Consider the following 23,825-nt stretch of genomic DNA (forward strand, 5'->3'; position numbering starts at 1 on the left):
AAGCATAAGTGACTAATCTATTATTCCCATCAGCTTCTGTAGCTTCTCTGATTGGGAATGTATGTAAAGAGTGTGTTGAGCAAAATGCCAAACTTACAACATCTTTTAATCGATACCACATCTTTTTTTTTTCTATTTTGATGACAAGGGAAATCCACAGACTACCCTTTGGGTGCGCACAAGGTAAAATCCCGGCTCCTATGTAATAGCTTGCAAACCACACATGAGAGGTAACCCACACTAGGCAAGACACGTGCAAAGAGCTAACTTGACCTAAAAGGCAAACCCCTTATTTTCGGTTGGCAAGTAATTTCGAACTTGAGACCTCTAAAATGGAAGTCCCAAGACCAAATCTCATCATAAGAATTATAAGCATTGTTGAAGAGTGGTCTTTGCCAAAAGTTAACCAAAAGAATGAAAGTAAATACGTTCAACAAAGTATAACTTTGATAAAAATACTTGCTCCCATATCATTTCCAAATTGCCAAAGTTAACACATATAAACAAATTATAGTTACAACTACAGCTATCAGGATGAAACTGACCAGGGGAAAAAAGGCAATGACACAGAAAATCCCTTTTCCCCTTGATGAATTCATTGCTTCCAAAATGTAAATTTAACCAGAATTATGAAAATTAAAAACAAGGAAGAACAAGCATATCTTAACATTAAGTTCGAGAATGCCCGGTGGATGGCACAAGCACAGCTTCATTGCTTGTAGTATTTTTGGCCGCAAGTTCTTCTAATCGTTTCCATGTAGCTTCACGTTTTGACTTAATCTCATCTTCCTTCAATTCATCTTCTTGAAAGTTGTGCAAGCACTCCTTGAATAGCTCAGGATCAAGATCATAGAATATCTTCCGAATATTCAGTGACAAACTGTGAACAGCCTGATTCCAATGGTTTCTGGCATTTCTTTCTAGTGCAGGAAAGATGATAGGCAGTATCACTTTTCGATGTTGCTTTATCAAATTCTCAATATGATCGTTATTCCACAAGAATAAAGCCCTCTCCGCCACCTATAGTGAACACAAACAGAGTCTTCTGAATTGACAAATTTGAAAATCAAGCAAGAGCAAAAAAAACAAAAGAGAATTTGTATCCAAGCCAACTCCTGAAGCAACATGGTAGAGACACGAGGCCATGATCTTTATATTCCAAACATTCTCTATGAGCTCAGTCAGTTCACACGAACAATATCAGTCGATCAACAATTTGTGAAAACTCATTATGCAAAAACATCAAATAACTGAATTTTCATCCAGATCAATAACCAAAAATGTAAAGAGACCTCTATAATTAAGCAATCGATAGTTTTCCAACATAGTTAAAAATCAATAATTTAATAAATGAAATAAAAAAAATTAAAGAGGACAGGAAGAAGAAGAATAAGACACAACAGAAGAGCAGGAACAACTTGCATTTTAGTTCCTCAACTTACACAAAGCTTCACCACTGACCTCCTAAATCCCACTAAGCATATTTAACCTTCAACTAACTGGCACAAGCTTTTTGGTCTGTTAGTAGAGGGACCAAAGGTGAGCTAGCTCTAAACAACATGTCGCGCAACATGCACCAACATGCAGCCACACTCCCTGACTTCAATTCCACTTTACTGAAAAGTTGAACATTCTTGTTGTGACACAATATTAAAATAACTCAAGAAGATGAAAATAGTACAACAGAGAATAAGTACAAGAAGTGAATTTGTTTAGCTATATTCCTATGGCCTATACTAAAGATATGGAGCTCACAAAGACCAAAAAGGTGTCAGTGAAATTGTAAGGGCAAAAATTACTCTAACTATATAAACATAAAAGACATTTAGCCTTGAGAGAGTGAGTTGGAGTTGATACCATCAAAATACCTATAGTTCCTTTCAATCTAGACACACCAAAATACAGGCAGGAACTTTTTTCCAAATTTTCCTCATGAATGTACCAATTTTCCAGGAACTCTAACATATAAAGGCATCAATGATATTCACACGTCCACAGGCATGACCCAACTAAGTCCAAAAACTGAAATAACCATGTCCCGAATAGCAGCAACAACTGTTGATTTCTATGCTTTGTTGATACATATAGCATCTGTTGACAATATGTATGTTCCTTCTGCTGAGATTGTCTTGACTCAAACATGCTTCATAAAGTATCGTCCAGTTGAAACAAATCATTACTGAGGGTGATTGTCTTTTCCAAATTAGTTTCCATAGCCAATTATGCACCATCTCATTTTGGGCACAAAAGGATGAACATTCTGCTTCTACAGAGTATAGACTATCAGCTTTACCCATCTTAGTCTGTCTGAAATTTGCTTATTGTTTGTGCAGTCACCAAGTCCTTCAAGTAAGTTGAGTAGTTCATCAAGCTCCAAATCCTTCAAATTCCTTTCTATTAACTGGACAAACAGGTTTAACGGGGTAAATAATGTTCTATTAGCTTACACTGTCAAGTACCAATTACCTTGGGTCTAACTCAACCCCAAGCTAGCACAAAGGGAAGATTGTCCAAGCTTATAAGGAGCTCAGGGTTTTCATCCTTCATCGATCTGGGATTTAACTGGGTAATTGGTTTGCTTATATGATTTTGGACTATCCACCCCCCGTTAGCTAGATTTTTTTGCCAGTATTTTGGAGACTGGCATCTACACTATAATTTGCAAATTTGAAGCTCAACTTCAAAACTTCAAATGTCACATTACAGGGGTTTATGCCCCCAACTGTTATGTAGAAAGAAGGCTTGTTTGGGAGGAAATAGGGGCAATAAGGGGTTTAATAGAAGGGCCTTGGGCTGTGGATGGAGATTTCAATGTGGTGAGGTTCATCTAAGAGAAAAACTGTTTGAGAAGAACAAAAGACGTGAGAATTTTCAGATTTCATAGAAGATCTGAAGTTGCTTGACATTCAACTAGGAGATGGCCAGTATACTTGGTTCAAAGGAGACAATCAAGACATTATCTCCAGTACCCTCTGGCATTGCCTCCAATAGTTTTGCAAGAGATTTAAGGTAGATCAGAAAATACTTTTTGCTGGAAATGTACATCATTTTTCTTATTAGAAACAAGCGGGAGAAAGAGGGGGAAAGTAGCATGTATCCTGCATTTTAACTCAAGTTTTCTAAATTAAATGTAGCTTTGTTAAAGGTAAGAGTATTTTACAGATAATTTATCAAGAAGGAGAAAGCCTAACATGCATGGAAGAGGCCCCCACGCAAACGCACAGAGGTGGGGGCCTCTTCCATGCATGTTAGGCTTTCTCCTTGATGATAAATTATCTGAAAATACATCAACTCCCTCAGTCTCACTTTATTTGTCATAGGTTGACTTGGCACAAAATTTAATAGAGTAAGAGTTTTGAAACTTGCTATTTAAATGTTTCATAACATTTGTGGGGCTAAGCACGTGGAATTTCTTTTATTATAATAGATCATGGTGAGACTCAAATCAGGAGCTCTGTGCTCTGGTGAATTCGAGTGACATAAAAATAAAAGAAGAGGTAATCTATAACCACATGTATGGGAAACCATGTTGAAGCGTGTGACCCTCTCATCTAAGCACTTAGGGGGTTGGCTGCGAACAGGTTATCCCATATTAATTATCCATAACTTACCCCACCATGGGATAACTTATCCCACCACTATTGTATAAATTGTGGGATAAGTTATCCCAAACATGGAAACCAAACAAGATACCAAAATTTTATCCCTGGATTATTTTTTTTTTTTGTCCAAGGATTATTTTTTTTTTATCCCTCACACCAAACGATCCCTTAAGCTGTTAGAAGGAACACACTTTTATTTACTCAACTATGTCTTCAATAATGCCTAACAAAGTTTACCGGAGAGAGTAACTACTTGATTGTCAGATGCACCAAATTAGACATAACCTTTTACTTTTACCATGATATTACAACGGATGACCAAACCAGCCAAAATTAGTTGCTTCAATGACTTCAGAGGAATGAACAAGAAGACAACACTTACTACAGGACTCCAAAAGTGGAAGCAACTAAAATAAATGTCAAACAACGGTTCAGATCTCCATGTTATTCCTCAGAACTAACTAATAGTCTGTACAACCAAAAGGGACTCGGCTTTTTCAATCTAATAAGCATGTCTTACAGCTAAAATACAAAGATCCAACATCAGTAACATGCTAGATCCCAAAGCCCCAACTTTAACCTCAAATCCCTAAATGGTTGCTCATTGAACTGGTTGAAATAAAGAGATACAACAATCATATCAGTCCATGAAACTGAACTACAGTCTACAAGAGTAGCACTGGTAAAGCAGAATTCTCTGGGATTTGTTAGAGTCTTACAAGTGTGGAAAAACCACTAAATGATTCATCTAATATCCCCCTTAAAGCTAAATGTGATTACAATGTTTCAATATCTTTAACCATCATTTTTTATGGGAAAGTTCAGGTTCCTTTTCCAATAAGCCCTTCTTGAGAAATAGTAAAATCCACCATCATCAGCAGTGGCATTTCTAACAAAGGATTCATAATTTTGAAAAACACCTAATTTAGTATTTTTGAGCAACTTTTGCCACCACACTAGATGTTATTTCTAGGAGATCAATTTTTTTTTTACCATATTTTATATACATACACACACACACACACACAGACAAGTAATTTGCTTTTAAATCTACTACACATTGCAACTTCCGAATGGAAGGGATTCAATTCCTTACATGTGGCCACCACTGGTCAGCAGTTGATAAAATAGTTTAAACACATAAAGTACAACATATCTCAGCACAAGATAGCAACAAGGAGAAAAATTTCCCTGCAAGTAACAGGAATGGAAATCAAAAGAGCCACAACAACAACATATCCAGTGAAATCCCACAAGTGGGATCTGGGGAGCATAGAGTGTATGCAGAGAGAGGCTGTTTCCAAGAGAAAATCATAAGTAGAACAAGCTCAAGAAATCACAGAAGACCTTCTCTTCTTGCCGAGTTTCTCTTTTTTGCTTATATTTTCTCTATTTTAAGAACATGAACTATGTTTCACATTCTTTGTATTATTGAAGAACCAAAATACAGCTAATAAATCGATCTTTATGCTTAGTTAGTATCTTTTTAAAGGAAGAAATGTAATTTATGAATAAGCATCCAGAAGATGCTGAATAAAGTACATCCTGGCCAAGAGCCTTTAAAGCTCTTGTACATATGGCTTTTATGCTAAAGCTAGTTACATCATTATATTACAACAAAGAAAAATATGCTAGAAACTTTTGACATTTTTTATGTTTTTAGTTATTCAACAACTTTAGTGTTTGCTTGCTATCTACTGTATAACATCTGTCAATTGCATCAGTACTTAGCAGTATAGAATAACAGACAGCTAATTTAGACGATTCTATTCACCTTCTTATGATGGAACTAAGGTACAATGAATGCACAACAATAATCTAAAATAACACAGGACCATACCATCTCAAACTCAAAGGGTAGCCCGTAGCAGCTCCATAAAAGGCTCTGAAAAACACTAATGCTATTTCTAAAATTTCAGAATATTTAGGAAAACTGTAACGGTACAATGAAAGCTTCATTTCCCGTAACCAAAAAATCCACTACTGCATAATCATAACTCATCTCTAGACACCATAAGACATGTTGCACATTCATCAACTGTAGATACAAACAAAACTATGACTATCACTGCATTGTGACCTCAAACAACCACAAGAATATAAATGCCTAATCTAAAAGGTAGGGGAGAAGGCAAAATGATATGGGGAACTTTTCAGATCAACCTAAACCAAAAGAAGAAAATAACTTGCTGACTGCAAGAAATTCAGTCCTTTGAAAAGGAAATTGTCTACTTGAAGAAGAAAACAAGATTTGAGAGGAAAAAGAAGAGAAAAAGAAAAAAAACTAGAAGAATTGCATATCAGTCAATTTCTCGAGCTTCAATAATTTTCTATTTTCTGTTTCCCATCCAACAACACATCTCCATCGCAATTTATGAAACATTTTAGATAGTATGCCTTCCTATCCAATGTCAATATTTGCTATGCCTGATGCAATTGAAAGAAAGATGAACTCTAAGAGGAATAAGTTCTTATGGGACAGAAATAGTAGCAACAAAAAGTTTCACTTAGTTTGATGGCAAGTGGTCACTAGTGGAAAAGAAGGGGGTGGATGGGAATTAGAAACTCGAGATTGCACAATAAAAGCATGCCTTTTAAGTGGCTTTGGAGATTTATCAGGACGGAAGGGGTAGTCTAGATCAAAATAATTGAACGATCTATGGTAGCAGACCAGGCTGAAATCCCCCTTCACATATTCATACACTAGAGGGGGAGTATGGAAGAGATTTGTAAATTGTGGGCCGAGTTTCCATAATTCACCAAATTGGAGGTGGGGAATGGATCAAAAATTAGATTTTGGACTGACTTAAGAATTGGTGATGAGTGCTTGAAACAAAGATATCCTCCTTTTTCAGTTGTTGCAATAATAAAGGAGGAATTGTGGCTGATTTTATTCCTACATGGGATGGCAGATGAAGTTTAGAAGGAATTGGAATGAATGGGAAATTGAGGACTTTTGTCAATTTCTCCTTCAATTGGATCATACCCATATTGATCAGAGTAAAGGGGATTCACTAGTATGGATAGCGAGTAATGATGGAACCTTTTCATTTAAAAAGTGATATAGCCTTCTAATGAAGTAAACAAGATTTTGGGATACTAGTTGGCCATGGAAATGGATTTGGAGAACTAAAGATCCTATGAAGTATAAAGGTAGCTTGTTTTAGTTGGATTGCAGCATGAGCTTGCCTTGCTCAGGATTTCTCTTCAGAAAAATGGTAATAGATGTTACTTATGTGAAGAAGAGTTGGAGACTGTGAATCACCTTCTTATACATTGCACAATAGCTAGACAATGGATCTCTTGGATCATGCCTCAGACTGTGACGGAATTATTGGAGAGTTGGCGGCACCAGAGAACATATAAAACTTAGAAGCAAATATGGAGAACTATATCTTTGTGCATATTCTGGACTATTTGGCTAGAAAGAAATAACGCTTGTTTTGATGGGCAAAAAGACCATATTTCTAGACTTAAAAGAAGTGTTTACATAATTTGTTTTGTAGGTGTAAAAGTAGTTCCCTTGAAATATAGATCAATATATGGAGTTTCTGGAGTTGCTAGAGAGACGTTGTGTTTGACTGTATGGATATTCCCAGCAGTCTTTCGTAACTTTTGGTTCTGGTACCTTCTCGGTACTTAGTTAACCTTAACCTTATCAACAAAAAAAAAATTATGAAACATAAACATAATGTACTCAAAGCATACATGAACCAACATTGCCTACAAAGATAAGAGATTACTGTTCTATAATAATATCATACATGCAAGTGCTTCCATGCTTAATAAATAGAAGAAGTATATATAGATATAGCTTACACATACCTGAAAATGCAAGCTAGTCAAACATTGAGCAATACGACGAAACAACGGCACCATACACCTTTGGAAATCTGGTGGTTGAGTAGCTTCCAAGATTTCCTCCAACTCACCAAGGAACATGACCTCTTTTGAGCTATTTGTTACTGGCCAATACTTTAACAATCCCCTAATAACTGTATCAGCAAGTTTGCAGTCTTTCTCCACAAACTGTGTCATACAATAAGTTAACTGTTGATGGTACATGGCTAAGCATTTGGGTTTATGCAAGGGAATCAATGTCCGTACAAGAAAAAGCTTGTGTTCCTCTTTTAGTGGCAAAGCAAACCCATTGATTATGCTGCCAAGAATTTCCAGAAGCTCCGCAATCCCATTATGTTTTTCAGTCTCAAAAACGAAACGATAAAATATGTTATTAATAGCCTTCCTGATGTAAGGCCGGTGTACCATAAACTTCCCATAGACACGGTGCAGTATTATTTTCAAGTACTCCCTCTCCCTAGGATCCTCAGAGTCAAAAAGATCAAGCAATCTGAGTACAAAGGAATGATCTATATATCTTTTGGCAACTTTTGCATCAGTTTCAGGTGATGCAACAAACCTCAGAAGGAACTCATACACAATTTGCAGATGTGGCCATGTAGGATCCATCGCAGGTTCATCCTCTTCCACATCAAAGGCCAACGTCTTGTTTTCTCGAGGCTGGGGCATGAGTTCCCTAAACAAATTAGTCGACACCATCTTTACTACTGCTTGCATCACCACTTCAGTAAATTTCACATTTGCAGACGTGACGTACTCCACGAGCTCCAACAACGTCTGTCGCTTGATCTCCTTTTCTTTAAGGTTTTTTGTAGGATCAGTAAAATCAAACAAAACACAACACATATTAAGCTTCCTAATAAACAAGTTTTGTTTCTCAGCATTGGGAACATCCCTAAAACTAGGCAATGCATCATAAGAAGCTGCAACGAGATTCCCATTAAGCTTTAAACTCCCATCTCGAACAAATTTATCCCCCGTTGAAGCTGAAACAGAATAAGGAGCTGAAATGACAGTATTAGCTGATACCCCAACCTTTTTACCTCCTCCATCACTTTTCTTTGAACTAGTTGAACCAGCCGTTTTCGACTGCTTCTTCTTACCAAATATCTGCTTGATCATATTTCTCTTTAACCACCCACTTTATACAAACAACTAAATATTCAACAGTAAGAACAAGTAAAACTTAATAAAGTCATCAAACTAAAATCAAGATTTCTTCCTCAGCTAAAACCCACATGTCACAAACACAGAATTCAACAAAAATGATGCATTAAAACAACCCCCCCTTTTTTTTCAACCCAACTCAGATCAAGAATCAACCAGTACCTGAATCAAACCCATGTGTAAAGTTTGAACCTTTTTGACTTAAAACTTAAAACCCAGATGTGCAAAGATAAATTATATCAAAGAAACCCCACCTTTTCTCAACTTTCTTCTTCCACTACCAAAATGGGGTTTACAAATAAAGTATATTTCACACACGCACGCTCTCTTCACTTTACCCCAAAACAAAGTTCAAATTTTTAATGGATAAATTGCAATATAATTGCTCTTTCTTTGTTTATACTTACAGAGGAAGATGGAATTTGGTGAATCAATTTTGGGGTTGTTTGATTTTTGTTGTTGTTGTTGTTGTTTGTTGACTGAGTAAATATTGTTGTTGCATTTGTATGAGTCGGACCAAAAGACCACAGGCCCAGTCTAATCTTCTTTAATTCTTTCTACTTTCTTAATTGGTAGTAAGTTTGGTATAAGTCAAATGCCCAAACCGGACGGAAAGCAACTAATAATATTCAAAAATATTTTAAATATTTGCTAGTAGTATTATTTAATTTTTTAAAAATATAGGACACTTTGATTTTATCATTCACGAGAAAAATTTAGAAACAAATTGCAATTTAATGGATTTATTTTAATTATATACATAAAAGTTTTGAAATGATCTGATCTGTCGTTATGTAAAGGTAGCTCGTGTGGAGTTCTAAATTCTTTTTAAACAAGTTATCAAATTTAAAATTGAATACACGACGATTTTGATAGAAATTTAAATTGATTTAAGCTGGCGTCATTCTGCCATAGCAGAAAGCTTCTCACTATGGCAATGCCGATATAATGCTTGCACGGCTGCTAATAGCTCAGCTAACAGAATCAAATCATAGATAAAAAAGATGTTTTTTTAAAAAAAAAATCCTCTCACTTTTTATGTAGAAAACATTCGAAGGTTACTCCAATAATTCTACAAAATCATCCTTAGTTTGGAACCATAGAGGAAAGACATTTCAACGCCTAAAAGAGTTAAAACACTGGGATTTTTAGTTTACATTCGTCTAAATTCGCCCCATCGAGTCAAAAGCATGCGTTTAGCGTTCTTGTCTGGCGTCCAAGTAGACTAGATTTTCTTACTAATTAGTTAGACTTGTCTCATATTTCATAATATTCTTATAGGCTAACGAGAGATCTCATGATTAGCTTTCGAACACGGAATATTAAATGATTGAATATGTGGTTAGTTGTGGTTTAGGCCAAAGATGGACTGACTAACTATGATTGATTGTAGGGGTGTCAAAAATGAACCTAAACATAGGTAACCCATCCAGAAATATAGGGGTTAGGTTCAAGATAATTTAAATTGGGACAATGTCAATTCATTCAAGTCTAACCCATTTTAAGAAAATTCTCAATTGAATCCAATTCAATCTCCAATTTCAACCCGTTTTAAAACTCTTTACTAAGATATTTTCCTATTGTAAAGGTATGAACTATTATCTATTTAACATCTTTTAAGATTTATCTATTCATTTCTTACTTTTTTTAAAAAAAAATTCTTGAGCTGAAATTTTAATCTTGATTATAAAAGTTAAATATCACTGTGTTAAAATTATTGATATTAATCGGGTCAAATTGGACGGTCAAGACCCAACCCTTTTTTTAACCCATTTGAACCCAATTCATTTGAGCCCAAAGTAAATTTGGGTGTGTCAAGACCCAACTTGATTTCTATTTCAACCCATTTTAATATCACCAATATCAACTCAGTCCGCCCATTTAACATCCCTAATTGATTTTATGATATGCTTGGGTGTTAGACTGGGTGTTATTTGTAGTTTTGATGATTTGACAAACTTAGGGACCTTGTAAAGGTACCAGGTTTCTTACTTGAGTATTGCAGGTTCTTACTTAAGTGTTGCAGATGAAACAAACCCAGGGACCTAGGTACCAGGCTCTCATGATGGTGAGCCAGCCGACTGCCAGTTGGAGACGGTACAGAAAGTAGGTGCACACTTCCCGATGGCGTCAGAAAGTGTGACTTTTCCAACCAATGGCAAAGAGGTTTAGGAAAGTGACTTGTCGATACAAAAGGAACTTTCCTAAACATTTTGAAGTACTTTTTGCAACTTGATAAAAACTTTTCAAGAACTCTTGCAAAGGCTACTACAAAGCAAAGGCAGAATTATTCCAAGAACAACAGCAATTTCTGGAGCTTTTCGTCTAGTTGTTTAGGAATACATTCTCTTGTTCTTAAACTGTAAACCATTCCTGAATCTATAAAGGAATTGGTGTGTATTGTTAAAAGTCTAGGTTGTCCAGGTGGGATAGCTTAATGGGTAGATTATTTTCTACTTAGGCTTGTTAAGCAATAGAGGACTATTGTTTAACTGTGAGATTGATAACTCTTTCTTACATTTGGTGTAATCGTGTTTTAATTTTACTTTTGAAGATTAGTGAAAACGATTGAAAATCTTGTGAGACAGGTCGTGGTTTTACTCCCTTAAGCAAGAAGGTTTCCACGTAAAATCATCGTGTTGATTTTACTGCATTTAACTTTCTGTTTTTATTCATTAGTGTAGTAAGGGACCTGGTCCATTACTTGTTAAGTGAAGGCATATATTCTATCAAGTGGTATCAGAGCAGGCACTATCTATTTGGTTAACACCAAGGAAGTGATATTTGCTCTAGAATGGCAGCTCCACTTAACCCCGAAGAAGGTCAGTCGTCAAACAGACCTCCTCGTTTCAATGGACATTTCTACAGTTGGTGGAAAGTTAGAATACATGATTACCTCATGGCTGAAGACAGCGAGTTATGGGATATTGTACTGGATGAACCATTTGTTCCTACGATGGAAGAAATGGATGGAGAGAAAACTATTCTTGTCCCAAAGCCTAGGCAGAAGTATGACAAAGCTGACAGGAAAAAGATTGAAAAAGGTTTCAAAGCTAAAACTCTTCTTGTCTGTGGGATAGAACCTGATGAGTACAACAGAGTTTCAGCCTGTGACTTTGCTAAGGAAATTTGGGACTGCTTGAAGACTGCACATGAAGGAACTGAACAAGTCAAAGAATCTAAGATTGATATGCTTACCTCACGATATGAGAACTTCAAAATGAAGAAGGAGAAACAATACATGACATGTTCACCAAGTTGTCTTCCATTACAAATGAGCTGCGAAGTCTGGGTGAACCTATAAGCATGACCAAACAAGTCAGAAAAGTGCTTTGAATTCTTCCAAAGTCTTGGGAGAGCAAGGTTGATGCCATTACTGAAGCCAAGGATCTGAAGGTGCTGACTATGGATGCTTTGATTGGTAATCTGAAGACTCACGAGATGAATCGAAATTACGATTTATCGAAGAAGGAAGCCAAGAAGGACAAGTCATTGATGATGAAGTACAAATCAGATGAAGATTCCAGTGATGATGATATGACATATCTCATCAGCAGATTTCAAAAAATTGTGAGGAAAAACAAAGTTTATAAAAGAGGAACAAATGGTACTCGTAATGCTGCTCAAGGTGATACTTGCTACAAGTGTGGAAAAGTTGGGCACTTCATCAGAGAGTATCTTTTGCTCAAGAATGAAAGCAAGGAACATCAAAAACCAAGAAGTGACAAAGAGAATAGAAGGGACCTGGTACTCGGCAAGAGAGATCGAAAAGTTGCTGCAGATTTGGTTGTCAAAAAGGCTCTTGCTGCATGGGGGTGATTCCTCAAGTGATTCAGAAGACCCTGATGCGCCAAAAGATGTGTCCATGGTTGCTGTACATGAGGAGGAAACTGTCTTCAATGAAATGTTTGCTCTCATGGCTCACACAGCAGATGAAGAAGAGGACAATCAGGTAACTCTTCTAGATATGAAAAATGACTCGGATAAATATTCTCTTAAAAATTGAGAACTTTGGCAAAAGTCATGATTGATTTTGTGATAGAGTTAACATCTGAAAAAGACACCATGAATGCTGAACTTGACAGTTTGACTGAAAACAAAGTTAAACTTGAAGAGAAAAAGTCAAGAATGGTGTCTCTAGAGTCAAATAACTCTGAACTTAAGAACCAGTTGTACCAGATTACTGAAGAAGCTGAAAAATTGAATGGAATGTCTAATGGTTTGCAAGCTAAAATTCAAGAGAAATTGAAAATATCTGAGAAAAAACTTGGTGTGTCACTTGAAAAGAGTAACAAATTAGAACAAGATATTGTTAAACTTAAGGAAGAACTTGAAAAATCCCTTAAGTGGACAAAATCCTCAAAGTTACTGTCAAATGCAACAAGTCAGAGTAATTTCAATAAGAAAGGACTAGGAAGTCTGAACATCACTCCTCCTTATAATCCTCACAGTAAGTATGTGTTTGTATTTGACAATTTGCTATGTCTTCAATGTAGTAAGAATGGACATTTGAAGGGTGAATGTTCTAGCTGGAGAAACTCATGTGAAAGGATCTCTAATTATGCTGAAAGGCAAAATGTACCAAAGGAGAGACCTGGTCCTTCAAAACATGTATCAACTCACAGACTTTCAAAGAAAAAGTCTGTCCCTGCTCCTATGTCCTTTGTTAGAAAGCTTCAAAATCTACCATTTTGGACTAAATATAATCTAATCACTCCTTTGTCTGCCTACTGGGAACTCAAGCTGAAATGGGTTCCCAAGCTAAACAAGTGATTCTTGGTGCAGGTGAGTGAGAGGAGCAACAGTCAATGTTGGTATATGGACAGTGGATGCTCTAAGCATATGACTGGTGATGTAAATAACTTCCTCTTACTCAAGACACCTCCTCCAAGGAGGAGGTGTCTCTTTTGGTGATGGTAAAAAGGGGTACATTTTGGGAGTTGGCAAAGTAGGAAGATCTCTTGAAGATTCAATTGACAATGTGTATCATGTGGATGGGTTGAAGTACAGCTTGTTAAGTGTGTCACAAATCTGTGACAAAGGAAATTAGGTCAAATTTACTTATGAGAAATGCACTGTGGTGAGTCTAATTACAAACAAGGTAATTCTCACTGCACACAGAAGTAAAAATATGTATGTGACAAACTTGGAAACGTCTCATGGAGATGACCTGACATGTCTTAGTGCTCAGAATGAGAATGCTGATCTCTGGCATCGTAGGCTAGGGCATGTAAGCTCATCTTTATTGAACAAATTGATTTCTAAGGACCTGGTCCGAGGTCTGCCCAAACTGAAGTTTGCTGAAAATAAAATCTGTGAAGCTTGTGTTAAAGGAAAACAAATCAAATCATCCTTTAAGCTCAAAAATCAAGTAACATCATCAAGAACACTGGAGCTGCTTCATATGGACTTGTGTGGACCCTTAAAAGTTCAAGCAGAAATGGCAAGAAGTACATTTTGGTGATTGTTGACGATTACTCAAGATACACCTGGACGAGATTCTTGAGATCAAAGGCAGACACAGCTGAAGAGTTGGTGGTATTCTTCAAAATGATTCAAACCAAATTGAATCAAGTTATTTGCAGTATTCGATCTGATCATGGCACAAAATTTGAGAACTCAACACTGGATAGATTCCGCATGGAGAATGGTACGAGCCATAATTTCTCTGCTCCAAGAACTCCTCAACAAAATGGAGTAGTGGAAAGAAAGAACAGATTCTTGGTGAACATTGCCAGAACTATGATTATTGAATCAAATCTTCCTCAAAATTTCTGGGCTGAAGCTGTTAACACAGCATGTCATGTTACCAACAGGTGTCTAATAAGAGTTGTTTTGTATAAGACCCTATATGAGCTGCTCAACAACAGAAAGCCAATGATGAGCTACCTTACAACATTTGGATGCAGATGCTTTGTGCTGAATAATGGGAAGGATGATCTGGGAAAATTTGATCATAGAAGTGATGAAAGAGTGTTTGTTAGATATTCTTCATCCAGCAAAGCTTACAGAATATTCAACAAATGAACTCAATGCATTGAATAAAGCATTCATGTTGTATTTGATGAAGATGGAAGCTTGAAGAATGATGGATCAAATGATGATGATGATGTGATGAAAATGATCAAATCAAAGAAGACTGAAGGAGGTGAAGCTGATGCATATCAACAACTGAAAAATGACTGTGATGATCAGAATCATAGTCTACCTGAAGAGGCTGCTGAGGTTGAAAAGGAAGATATGGTACCTGGTACTATTCAAAATTCTAGCCAGAGTACATCAGACTCCCCAGAAAATGATGCCACTCTTGATGAAGAAGAACATGCTGATCAGCTCAATCAGTTTGCTCCAAGGTCAGGATGGAAGCATAGTTCATCACATCCTCTTGATAATCTCATCTCTCCTTTGAATTCTGGAATTCATACTAGATCCAAAACAAGAAATCTAGTTGCATTCTCAGCATTTATATCATCTATTGAGCCTAAGACTGTGAAAGAAGCATTAGGTGATGCAGACTGGATCAATTCTATGCAGAAAGAACTTCATCAGTTTGAAAGAAGCAAGGTATGGTACCTGGTTCCTCGACCTGAAGGCAGAACTGTAATAGGAACTAGATGGGTTTTCAGAAACAAGATTGATGAAAATGGAGTGATTACTAGAAATAAATTCAGGTTGGTGGTGAAAGGATACAAACAAGAAGAAGGAATAGACTATGATGAGACTTTTACACCTGTTGCCAGAATGGAAGCTATTAGAATTTTAATAGCCTTTGCTGAATTTATGGGGTTCAAGTTGTATCAAATGGATGTGAAGAGTGCATTTCTGAATGAAGATCTTAAAGAGGAGGTGTTTGTCAAGCAACCTCCTGGTTTTGAAGATGCAGAGCTACCAAATCATGTGTTCAGATTGAATAAGGCACTATATGGTTTGAGACAAGCTCCAAGAGCATGGTATGAAAGGTTGTCAAAGTTTCTGTTGAAGAATGGGTTCAAACGAGGAAAGATAGACAATACTCTGTTCTTATTAAAAAGAGAACAAGAATTACTTATCATTCAAGTTTATGTGGATGACATATTTTTGGAGCTACTTCAGAACATCTGTGTGAAGAATTCTCATCTTTAAGGGGAAAGGAGTTTGAAATGAGCATGATGGGTGAATTGACATTTTTCCTGGGTCTGCAAATCAAGCAATCAACAAATGGAATTTCAATATGCCAGGAGAAGTACATTAAAGAGCTGCTGAAGAAATTCAATATGTTTGATTCTAAACCTATTGATACTCCTATGGGAACAAATTCCAAGATGATAGTAGAAGAATCTGATCCTCTTGTGAATCGGACAATGTACAGGGGAATCATTGGCTCCTTGTTATATCTGACTGCTAGCAGGCCTGATATTGTGTATAGTGTTGGAATGTGTGCCAGGTTTCAAGCATGTCCTCGTGATTCACACTTAAAGGCTGCAAAACATATTCTCAGATACTTGAAGAAAACAGGGGACCTGGTTCTCTTCTATCCTGCAGATGACACTTTTGATCTGGTTGGTTTTGCAGATGTTGATTTTGCTGGTTATCAAGTTGACAGGAAGAGTACCTCTGTAATGGCTCATTTCCTTGGATCATCACTTATCTCTTGGGGTGCCAAGAAGCAGAACTATGTGGCTCTTTCAACTGCTGAAGCTGAATATGTAGCTGCTGCAGCTTATTGTTCTCAGTTGTTGTGGATCAGGCAACACTTGAAAGATTTTGGGATTCACATCAAAGCAATTCCTCTTATGTGTGACAATACTAGTGCTGTTAGTATGGGAAAGAATCCAGTCCACCATAAGAGAACAAAGCATATTGATGTTAGACATCACTTTTTGAGGGATAATGTTGAGAAGGGAAATATTGTGCTTACATATTGTCCAACGGAGGAGAAAATTGCAGATATCTTCACCAAGGCTCTCAGCAAGGATCAATTCTAGAGAAATCGATTGAAGTTGGGCATGTTAATCTCCAAGTGATGCTCTTAGCTTCCAACAGTTAAACTCCCTTGATGGCTAAAATTGCAGTGCAGGCATCCTTTATGTGAATATTTAAATATTGAACAAAGATAATTTTTGTGCCTTTTGTAGGTATACTCTCAGTAAGGACTTGCTTAGCAAGGGAAGCAACTAGAACAACTGAGGAATAAAATTTAACTGTACTATGGTACCTGGTGTCTGTCCAGGTTAGCATTTATACATTAATTTGAAACTAAAAATATGACCGTTGATAATGCCACTTGTCAGTCATCAGTTACTCTGACCGTTTGTCCCATCGTTTCTCTCTCAAACGATGCATCCAATCATGGACCTGGCACCTTTTCTCTTTCTTTAAAAACCCTTACTTCTTTTTGAAACTCTCATCTGTTTCTTAACTTCTTCTTCCTGTTCACGAAGGGTTTTTAGCAAAATTTCAAAAGGCAAAATTTGTCTTCTTTTTTTTCTCTTCACCGTTCAAAGAAACTATTCTCTAGTGTGAAAATCATGTCTTCCCCCTCATCTTCTTCCAAACAGATGTTGAATGCTCTCAATGAAATAGAGCCTCTTGCCTTCTATTCTCCGACCACTACACAAGCCAGACTTCCTCCCCCTTCCAGTTCTCAACAAGACACCCCTAATAACCCCTTTTTCGCCATAGATCTAAACAGTTCTGTCCTGCCTACCGAACCTGGTCCGTTTCACGACATGTTGCCTGACAATATGTTTGAAGGGGATCTACCCAAGCATAAGGCTTCTGAGTCCAACATATTGGCAGCGAGTGAAGAGCTGGTGATTGAAAGCTTGGCCATGATGCGGGAAGAAGCAAGGGCAGAGCATATTGAAGTCTTGGAAAGGGAAGAGGTAAGACCCACTCAACCTATCTTTGATAAGACCCCTGATATAGGAAGGTACTCTTCTTCATCTTCCTCTGACTCTGCAAGCGAGGAGGAACCTTTAAAATGGAAGGTTGAGAGAAGAGAAGGGGAGAAATCTAGAAAAGGAAAAGAGAAGGTTGTAGAGGAGGCCCCTAGGAGACGACCTACTACTAGGTCTGCTGCTAAAAAGTTGATGGTTGATGCCTTGAAGGCGAGTGCACGTTCTACTGCTGCAGTTAGAAGTGCAAGAACCTTCAAGGTATCAAATTTTAAATTACCTGAAGCTAATGTGGTTGAGTTGTCTGGAGAAGAAGTGGAAAAGAAAAATAAGAAAAAGAGGTCAGAGAAGAAAAAGGGAAAGGCTACAGAGAAGGTTGAAAAAACAAAGTCAAAAGGGAAGCGATCTGAGAAAAAGAGAAAGCGGTCATAGGGACCTGGTTCCCAAGCTAGGAAAGTTGAGAGTGTCAACATGCAGGAGGTGGTTGACAGCCTGAGAAACCAAGCTGTCTTGGCAGGAAGAATTTTTGATATGGGGATTATAACTCTTCCTGGCATGGACTCTCTTCACGATATGGTAGAGATCCAATCTTGGTTACACTTGTTCAACAGGAAATCCCCCATTCTCCATGAAGAAGAAGTGCGTGAATTTTACTATAATATTCAATTCAAGGACGATGGGAGCATCCTCACACGAGTAAATAACATTGTTGTATGTTTAGATGAGGGTGTATTGAGTAAAATTCTTAGGGTGCCTAGAGAGGGGACCCGGTCTGTACTGGGCAGAACTTGCTCTTCTGAGTTTGCTGCTGTGATTTCTAAGACACCCACAACCAAGGTTGCTGGGTTTTATAAGAAAATCATGAAGAGTGAGTACCAGTTAGTCTTTGAGTTCATCAACAAAGTTCTCCTTCCTCGCATTGAAAAGAGGACAGTAGCAACTGCTGCTGACTTGTTTGTGATGGAGATGTTGTGCAACTTCGAGGCTCTGAACCTCCCTGGTCTGATGCTTGAGCATATCCATAAAACTATCATTGAGAGAAAAGGAATTCACGGAATGGGTTATGGATATTTTCTCACGGAGATATTCAAGCATTTTCAAATTCCTCTCAGTGTGGGAAAAATGGGGACAGTTAAGCAGACTATCTCCGAAAGTACCTTGGTTGAGTGCGAATGCATTGAAGGAAGAGGCTATCCTAAGAGCAAGATGGCCCAACTTATTGATGATCAAGATCAACTTAAGCACGAGGTTGAGGAGCTTACTGTGCGGTTAAGTGGTAGAGAGTCAGAGATTGCTATACTCAAAGCAGAACTACTTACTGCACAGAGTGAGGGACCTGGTTCTTCAGTGGTTCAAGCTCTGGAGAAAGAGAATGCTGAGTTGAAGGCGAAGATAACTGCCCTGCAGGAAAAAAGGCCATCAAGGACAATGATGCTGCCAATGCACGACTCACTCTTGTTATCCAGTCCCTGTCTCATCCTCCCCCCTCTTCCTAGCCTGTTGAACAACCCTTCCTGTGTCAATTTTGTTGTGTGGCTTATTAATGTGTTGATGTATATTGAGTTTATTTTTAATGTATTTATGTTATTATGGCGTGCTGATTAATTTATTCCTTTGCTGTTCTCATAATCTTCGTTTGTGCATGCTTTTCCATTACTGATTGATTGCTTGATAGCTTTGATCTTGTTCAGTGTTTATGTTGAACTCACTAGTTTACTGCATATCTTTTTTATGATGCCAAAAGGGGAAAGTAAAACTGTGTGTAGCAAAATGATAATTCAGTGAAGTGGAATATATAGTGAGGGGGAATGTACAGTGAGGGGGAATATAAAAAGGGGGAACAAAGTTGGAGAAGATTCTTGATCGTTGTTTGTCATCATCAAAAAGGGGGAAAATGTTATTTGTAGTTTTGATGATTTAACAAACTTAGGGACCTTGTAAAGGTACCAGGTTTCTTACTTGAGTATTACAGGTTCTTACTTAAGTGTTGCAGATGAAAAAAACCCAGGGACCTAGTAGAGGTATCAGGCTCTCATGATGGTGAGCCAGCCGACTGCCAGTTGGAGACGGTACAGAAAGTAGGTGCACACTTCCCGATGGCGTCAGAAAGTGTGACTTTTCCAACCAATGGCAAAGAGGTTTAGGAAAGTGACTTGTCGATACAAAAGGAACTTTCCTAAACATTTTGAAGTAGTTTTTGCAACTTGATAAAAACTTTTCAAGAACTCTTGCAAAGGCTACTACAAAGCAAAGGCAGAATTATTCCAAGAACAACAGCAATTTCTGGAGCTTTTCATCTAGTTGTTTAGGAATACATTCTCTTGTTTTTAAACTATAAACCATTCCTGAATCTATAAAGGAATTGGTGTGTATTGTTAAAAGTCTAGGTTGTCCAGGTGGGATAGCTTAATGGGTAGATTGTTTTCTACTTAGGCTTGTTAAGCAATAGAGGACTATTGTTTAACTGTGAGATTGATAACTCTTTCTTACATTTGGTGTAATCGTGTTTTAATTTTACTTTTGAAGATTAGTGAAAACGATTGAAAATCCTGTGAGACAGGTCGTGATTTTACTCCCTTAAGCAAGGAGGTTTCCACGTAAAATCATCGTGTTGATTTTACTGCATTTAACTTTCTGTTTTTATTCATTAGTGTATTAAGGGACCTGGTCCATTACTTGTTAAGTGAAGGCATATATTCTATCACTGGGGAAGGTAATCGTGGTGATCGTATTATGCTTAGGAATATTTGGAAGAATCTTTTGTGTAGGTGATTTTTGTTTGCTTCCAAGTTATGTAATGTTGCATGTTAACTGTTTTGTAGTATTATTTGTACACTGCAGTAGAAAAAAGTAAAAGACTAATGTGAAATGACATCATGTCAATAATCTCATGCGATGAACCTTATCGATGAAAAAACATAATCAAGCTATGCATGAAGAAGAATGAAAATTATAATGACCCTGAGTTCTAAAAATCATTAACGAAGAATTATGTTTACTTTGGGGCTCAATGAGTGAAGGGATATTCATTTATGATATCTCACATATCGAAATGAAAAAACGTAGTTTAAACCCTTAAACTGGAGCTTGAAGGTGAAAAACTCTAGTTTCTTACTCTAAAGAAGTTTGATCACACTGTCTGATAATTCTAAGTGTTGACATGAGGGTAGGGGTTTAGTCAACTAACTTTCCCTTTCATTGCACTTAAAATATGTCAAAACATTATAATGTAGGAGTTAAAAAGAGTGGGAAAAGACCACAACAACTTTGAAAGAAAACAAGTCGACAAGTTCCACAATGGTCATTTAAGGTCCGTTAATTAATCTACAAGTTGTAGATCCCTTAAATAGAAGTCAGACTGAATATTGAATTTCTAAGGTTATATTTACGAGATCAATCTACAGTCCTTGATTCCATTGGAGGATGTCAGATATATTCCTGGGATCAAGAAAAATCTGATCTCTGTTGGTCAGTTGGATAGCACGGGATATGCAGCAGAGTTTGGGAAAGGTTCGTGGAAGATCGTGAAAGGTGCTATGATAGTAGCTTGTGGCACCAAATCTGGAACCTTGTATACCACTGCAGGGTGCATAAACATGACCGTTGTTGCTGAAGGTGCTTCTAGTTCATCTCTGTGGCATAACAGACTTGGACACATGAGTACTAAAGGAATGAAGATGCTGGTTGCAAAAGGAGCATTAGAGGGTCTGAAGTCTGTTGATATGGTCTTTGCGAGAGCTGTGTTATGGGCAAATAGAAAAGAGTAAGCTTTACAAAGACTCCTAGAGAACCAAAGAAAGTGCGGTTGGAAATGGTCCATACAGATGTTTGGGGACCATCTCCAGTATCATCACTTGGAGGATCCAGATTCTATGTTACCTTCATTGATGATTTTAGCAGGAAGGTATGAGTTTACTTCTTGAAGCATAAGTCAGATGTGTTTGAAACTTTCAAGAAGTGGAAAGCTGAAGTTGAGAATCAGACCGGTTTGAAAGTCAAATGCCTAAGGTCTGACAATGGAGGAGAGTATGACAAATCAAAGTTCAAGGCACTCTGTGCAGCTTAGGGAATCAGATTAATGAGAACAGTTCCTGGTAAGGCAAGGCAGAATGGAATTGCTGAGAGGATGAAAAAAACATTGAATGAGCGTGCAAGGAGTATGAGGATACACTGTAGGCTGCCCAAAACACTTTGGGCGGATGCTGTGAGCACAACTGCATACTTGATCAACAGGGGACCATCAGTTCCTTTATGATTCAAGATTCCGGAGGAGGTGTGGACAGGAAAAGAACTCAAGTACTCACACTTGAGGACTTTTGGTTGCACTGCTTATGTTCATGTTGATCCAGAAAAGAGAGACAATCTTGATGCCAAGGCTGTGAAGTGTTACTTCATAGGATATGGTTCTGATTTGTTTGGTTACAGGTTTTGGGATGACAAGAATAGAAAGATCCTGAGACATTGTGACGTGACATTTGATGAGTCTGTACTGTATAAGGACAGAGAGTAGAAGGTTCTAGAGATTACAAAGCAAGTGGCAGTTGAGGTTGAGTTGGAGAAGAGTAACCCCAGAGATGTCGAAGAAGATACTCAACCAACTCCTACTGAAGAATCTGAAGTGGAGCAAGTTACACCTGAGCAGGTGTTAAGGAGATCATCCAGATCCATCAGGGCACCAGATAGGTATTCACCTTCATTACACTATCTATTGCTGACTGATGAGGGGGAACCAGAGTCTTTTGATGAGTCCCTACAGGTGGAGGATTCGATCACGTGGGAGCAAGCCATAGATGATGAGATGAGGTCACTTGAGAAGAATGACACATGGGTGTTGACTGAGTTACCTGCAGGGAAGAGAGCTTTGCTGAACAAGTGGGTGTTCAGAATCAAGACTGAACCAGATGGCAAAAGAAGGTTCAAGGCTCGTTTAGTGGTTAAAGAATATTCACAAAGGAAAGGTATTGATTATGCTGAAATATTTTCTCCTATTGTGAAGTTAACCTCTATTCGAATTCTGTTGAGTGTTGTTGCATCGGAGAATTTGCATCTAGAGCAAATGGATGTAAAAACAGTGTTTTTACATGGAGATCTGGACAAAGAGATCTATATGCAGCAACAGGAAGGATTTGTGGTTCCAGGCAAGGAACACATGGTGTGCAAGCTCACCAGGAGCTTGTATGGACTAAAGCAAGCACCAAGGCAGTGGTACAAGAAGTTTGACTCCTTCATGGCCAAGAGTGGATTCTGCAAAGTTAAAAAGAATCCTTGTTGTTACTTCAAGAAATACACTGATTCATATGTCTTTCTACTCTTGTATGTGGATGATATGTTGATTGCAGGATCTAGTATGAGGGAGATTAACAATCTGAAGACAAGGTTGTCTGCAGCGTTTGAGATGAAAGATTTGGGTCCAACAAAATAGATTTTGGGGATGAAGATTTCTCGGGATAGATCTGCTAGAACTTTAAATCTATCTCAGGAGTTGTACATTGATGAGGTGCTGATCAGATTCAGGGTTAATGATGCTAAACCCAGGACTACTCCATTGGCAAATAACTTTAAATTGTCAAAGAAGCAGTCACCCAAGACTGCCGAGGAGCGTGATCACATGACACTTGTTCCATATGCTTCAGCAGTTGGTAGTTTGATGTGTGTTATGGTCTGCACTAGACCTGATATAGCACATGCAGTGGGAGTTGTTAGCAGGTACATGGCGAACCCTGGGAAAGAGCATTGGGAAGCTGTGAAATGGCTTCTGAGATATTGTCACGACCCAAAAATGGGTGTGATGGCACTCGTCTTATCCCACCAAGACAAGTCAGCTAAAACCCAAAATCTAACAAAGTGCGGAAGTAAATGACAATCCAACAACAATTTCTATTATGAAACCAAGTCATATTAATTCAATCCCCAAAACCAGGTTGTCACGTGCACAAGCCTCTAATGTAAACATTAGAATTGAAAAAAAAATAGAAGTCTAAAATGAAGTTGTCTTTCAAGTAAAACAAATTCATAAACTGGAGTAGGAAAGTTCGCTGAGATGACAAGCAGCTACCTCACAACCCTCCACAAGATGCCTCGGAAATGAAAAGAATGACAGGTATCACGAAGATCCGGGCTCGTAACCTACAAAAATTTGTAGAAGCAAGGGGTGAGTACCAAACTACGCGGTACCCAACAAGCAAACCTCTAAACACAAGTTAAGTGAACAAAATACGGGCACTCCTTACACCCTATCTAAACCTCCACGCTACAGTCTAACAGTTTACAGTTTACCAAACACACAACTCAATAACCACACTCTATCAGTTTACACATT

The 23,825-nt window shown here is 37.7% G+C and overlaps 2 protein-coding genes across 2 annotated transcripts; one reads left to right on the top strand and one right to left on the bottom strand.

The window, feature by feature from the left end:
- Positions 1-445: 445 nt before the first annotated feature.
- On the bottom strand, positions 446-9,223 carry LOC101257170 (serine/threonine protein phosphatase 2A 57 kDa regulatory subunit B' theta isoform). Its single transcript, XM_004239128.5, has 2 exons — positions 7,428-9,223; positions 446-1,020 (listed from the first exon to the last, which is right to left on the bottom strand). The coding sequence occupies exons 1-2, from the start codon at positions 8,583-8,585 to the stop codon at positions 670-672; spliced, it is 1,509 nt and encodes a 502-aa protein (XP_004239176.2). The 5' UTR covers positions 8,586-9,223; the 3' UTR covers positions 446-669.
- A 2,201-nt stretch (positions 9,224-11,424) lies between these two features.
- LOC138348614 (uncharacterized) lies at positions 11,425-12,449 on the top strand. Its single transcript, XM_069298164.1, has 2 exons — positions 11,425-11,922; positions 11,979-12,449. The coding sequence occupies exons 1-2, from the start codon at positions 11,425-11,427 to the stop codon at positions 12,447-12,449; spliced, it is 969 nt and encodes a 322-aa protein (XP_069154265.1).
- Positions 12,450-23,825: the final 11,376 nt, after the last annotated feature.

This window comes from Solanum lycopersicum, chromosome 5 (genome assembly GCF_036512215.1).
Source record: "Solanum lycopersicum chromosome 5, SLM_r2.1".
Lineage (NCBI taxonomy): Eukaryota > Viridiplantae > Streptophyta > Magnoliopsida > Solanales > Solanaceae > Solanum > Solanum lycopersicum.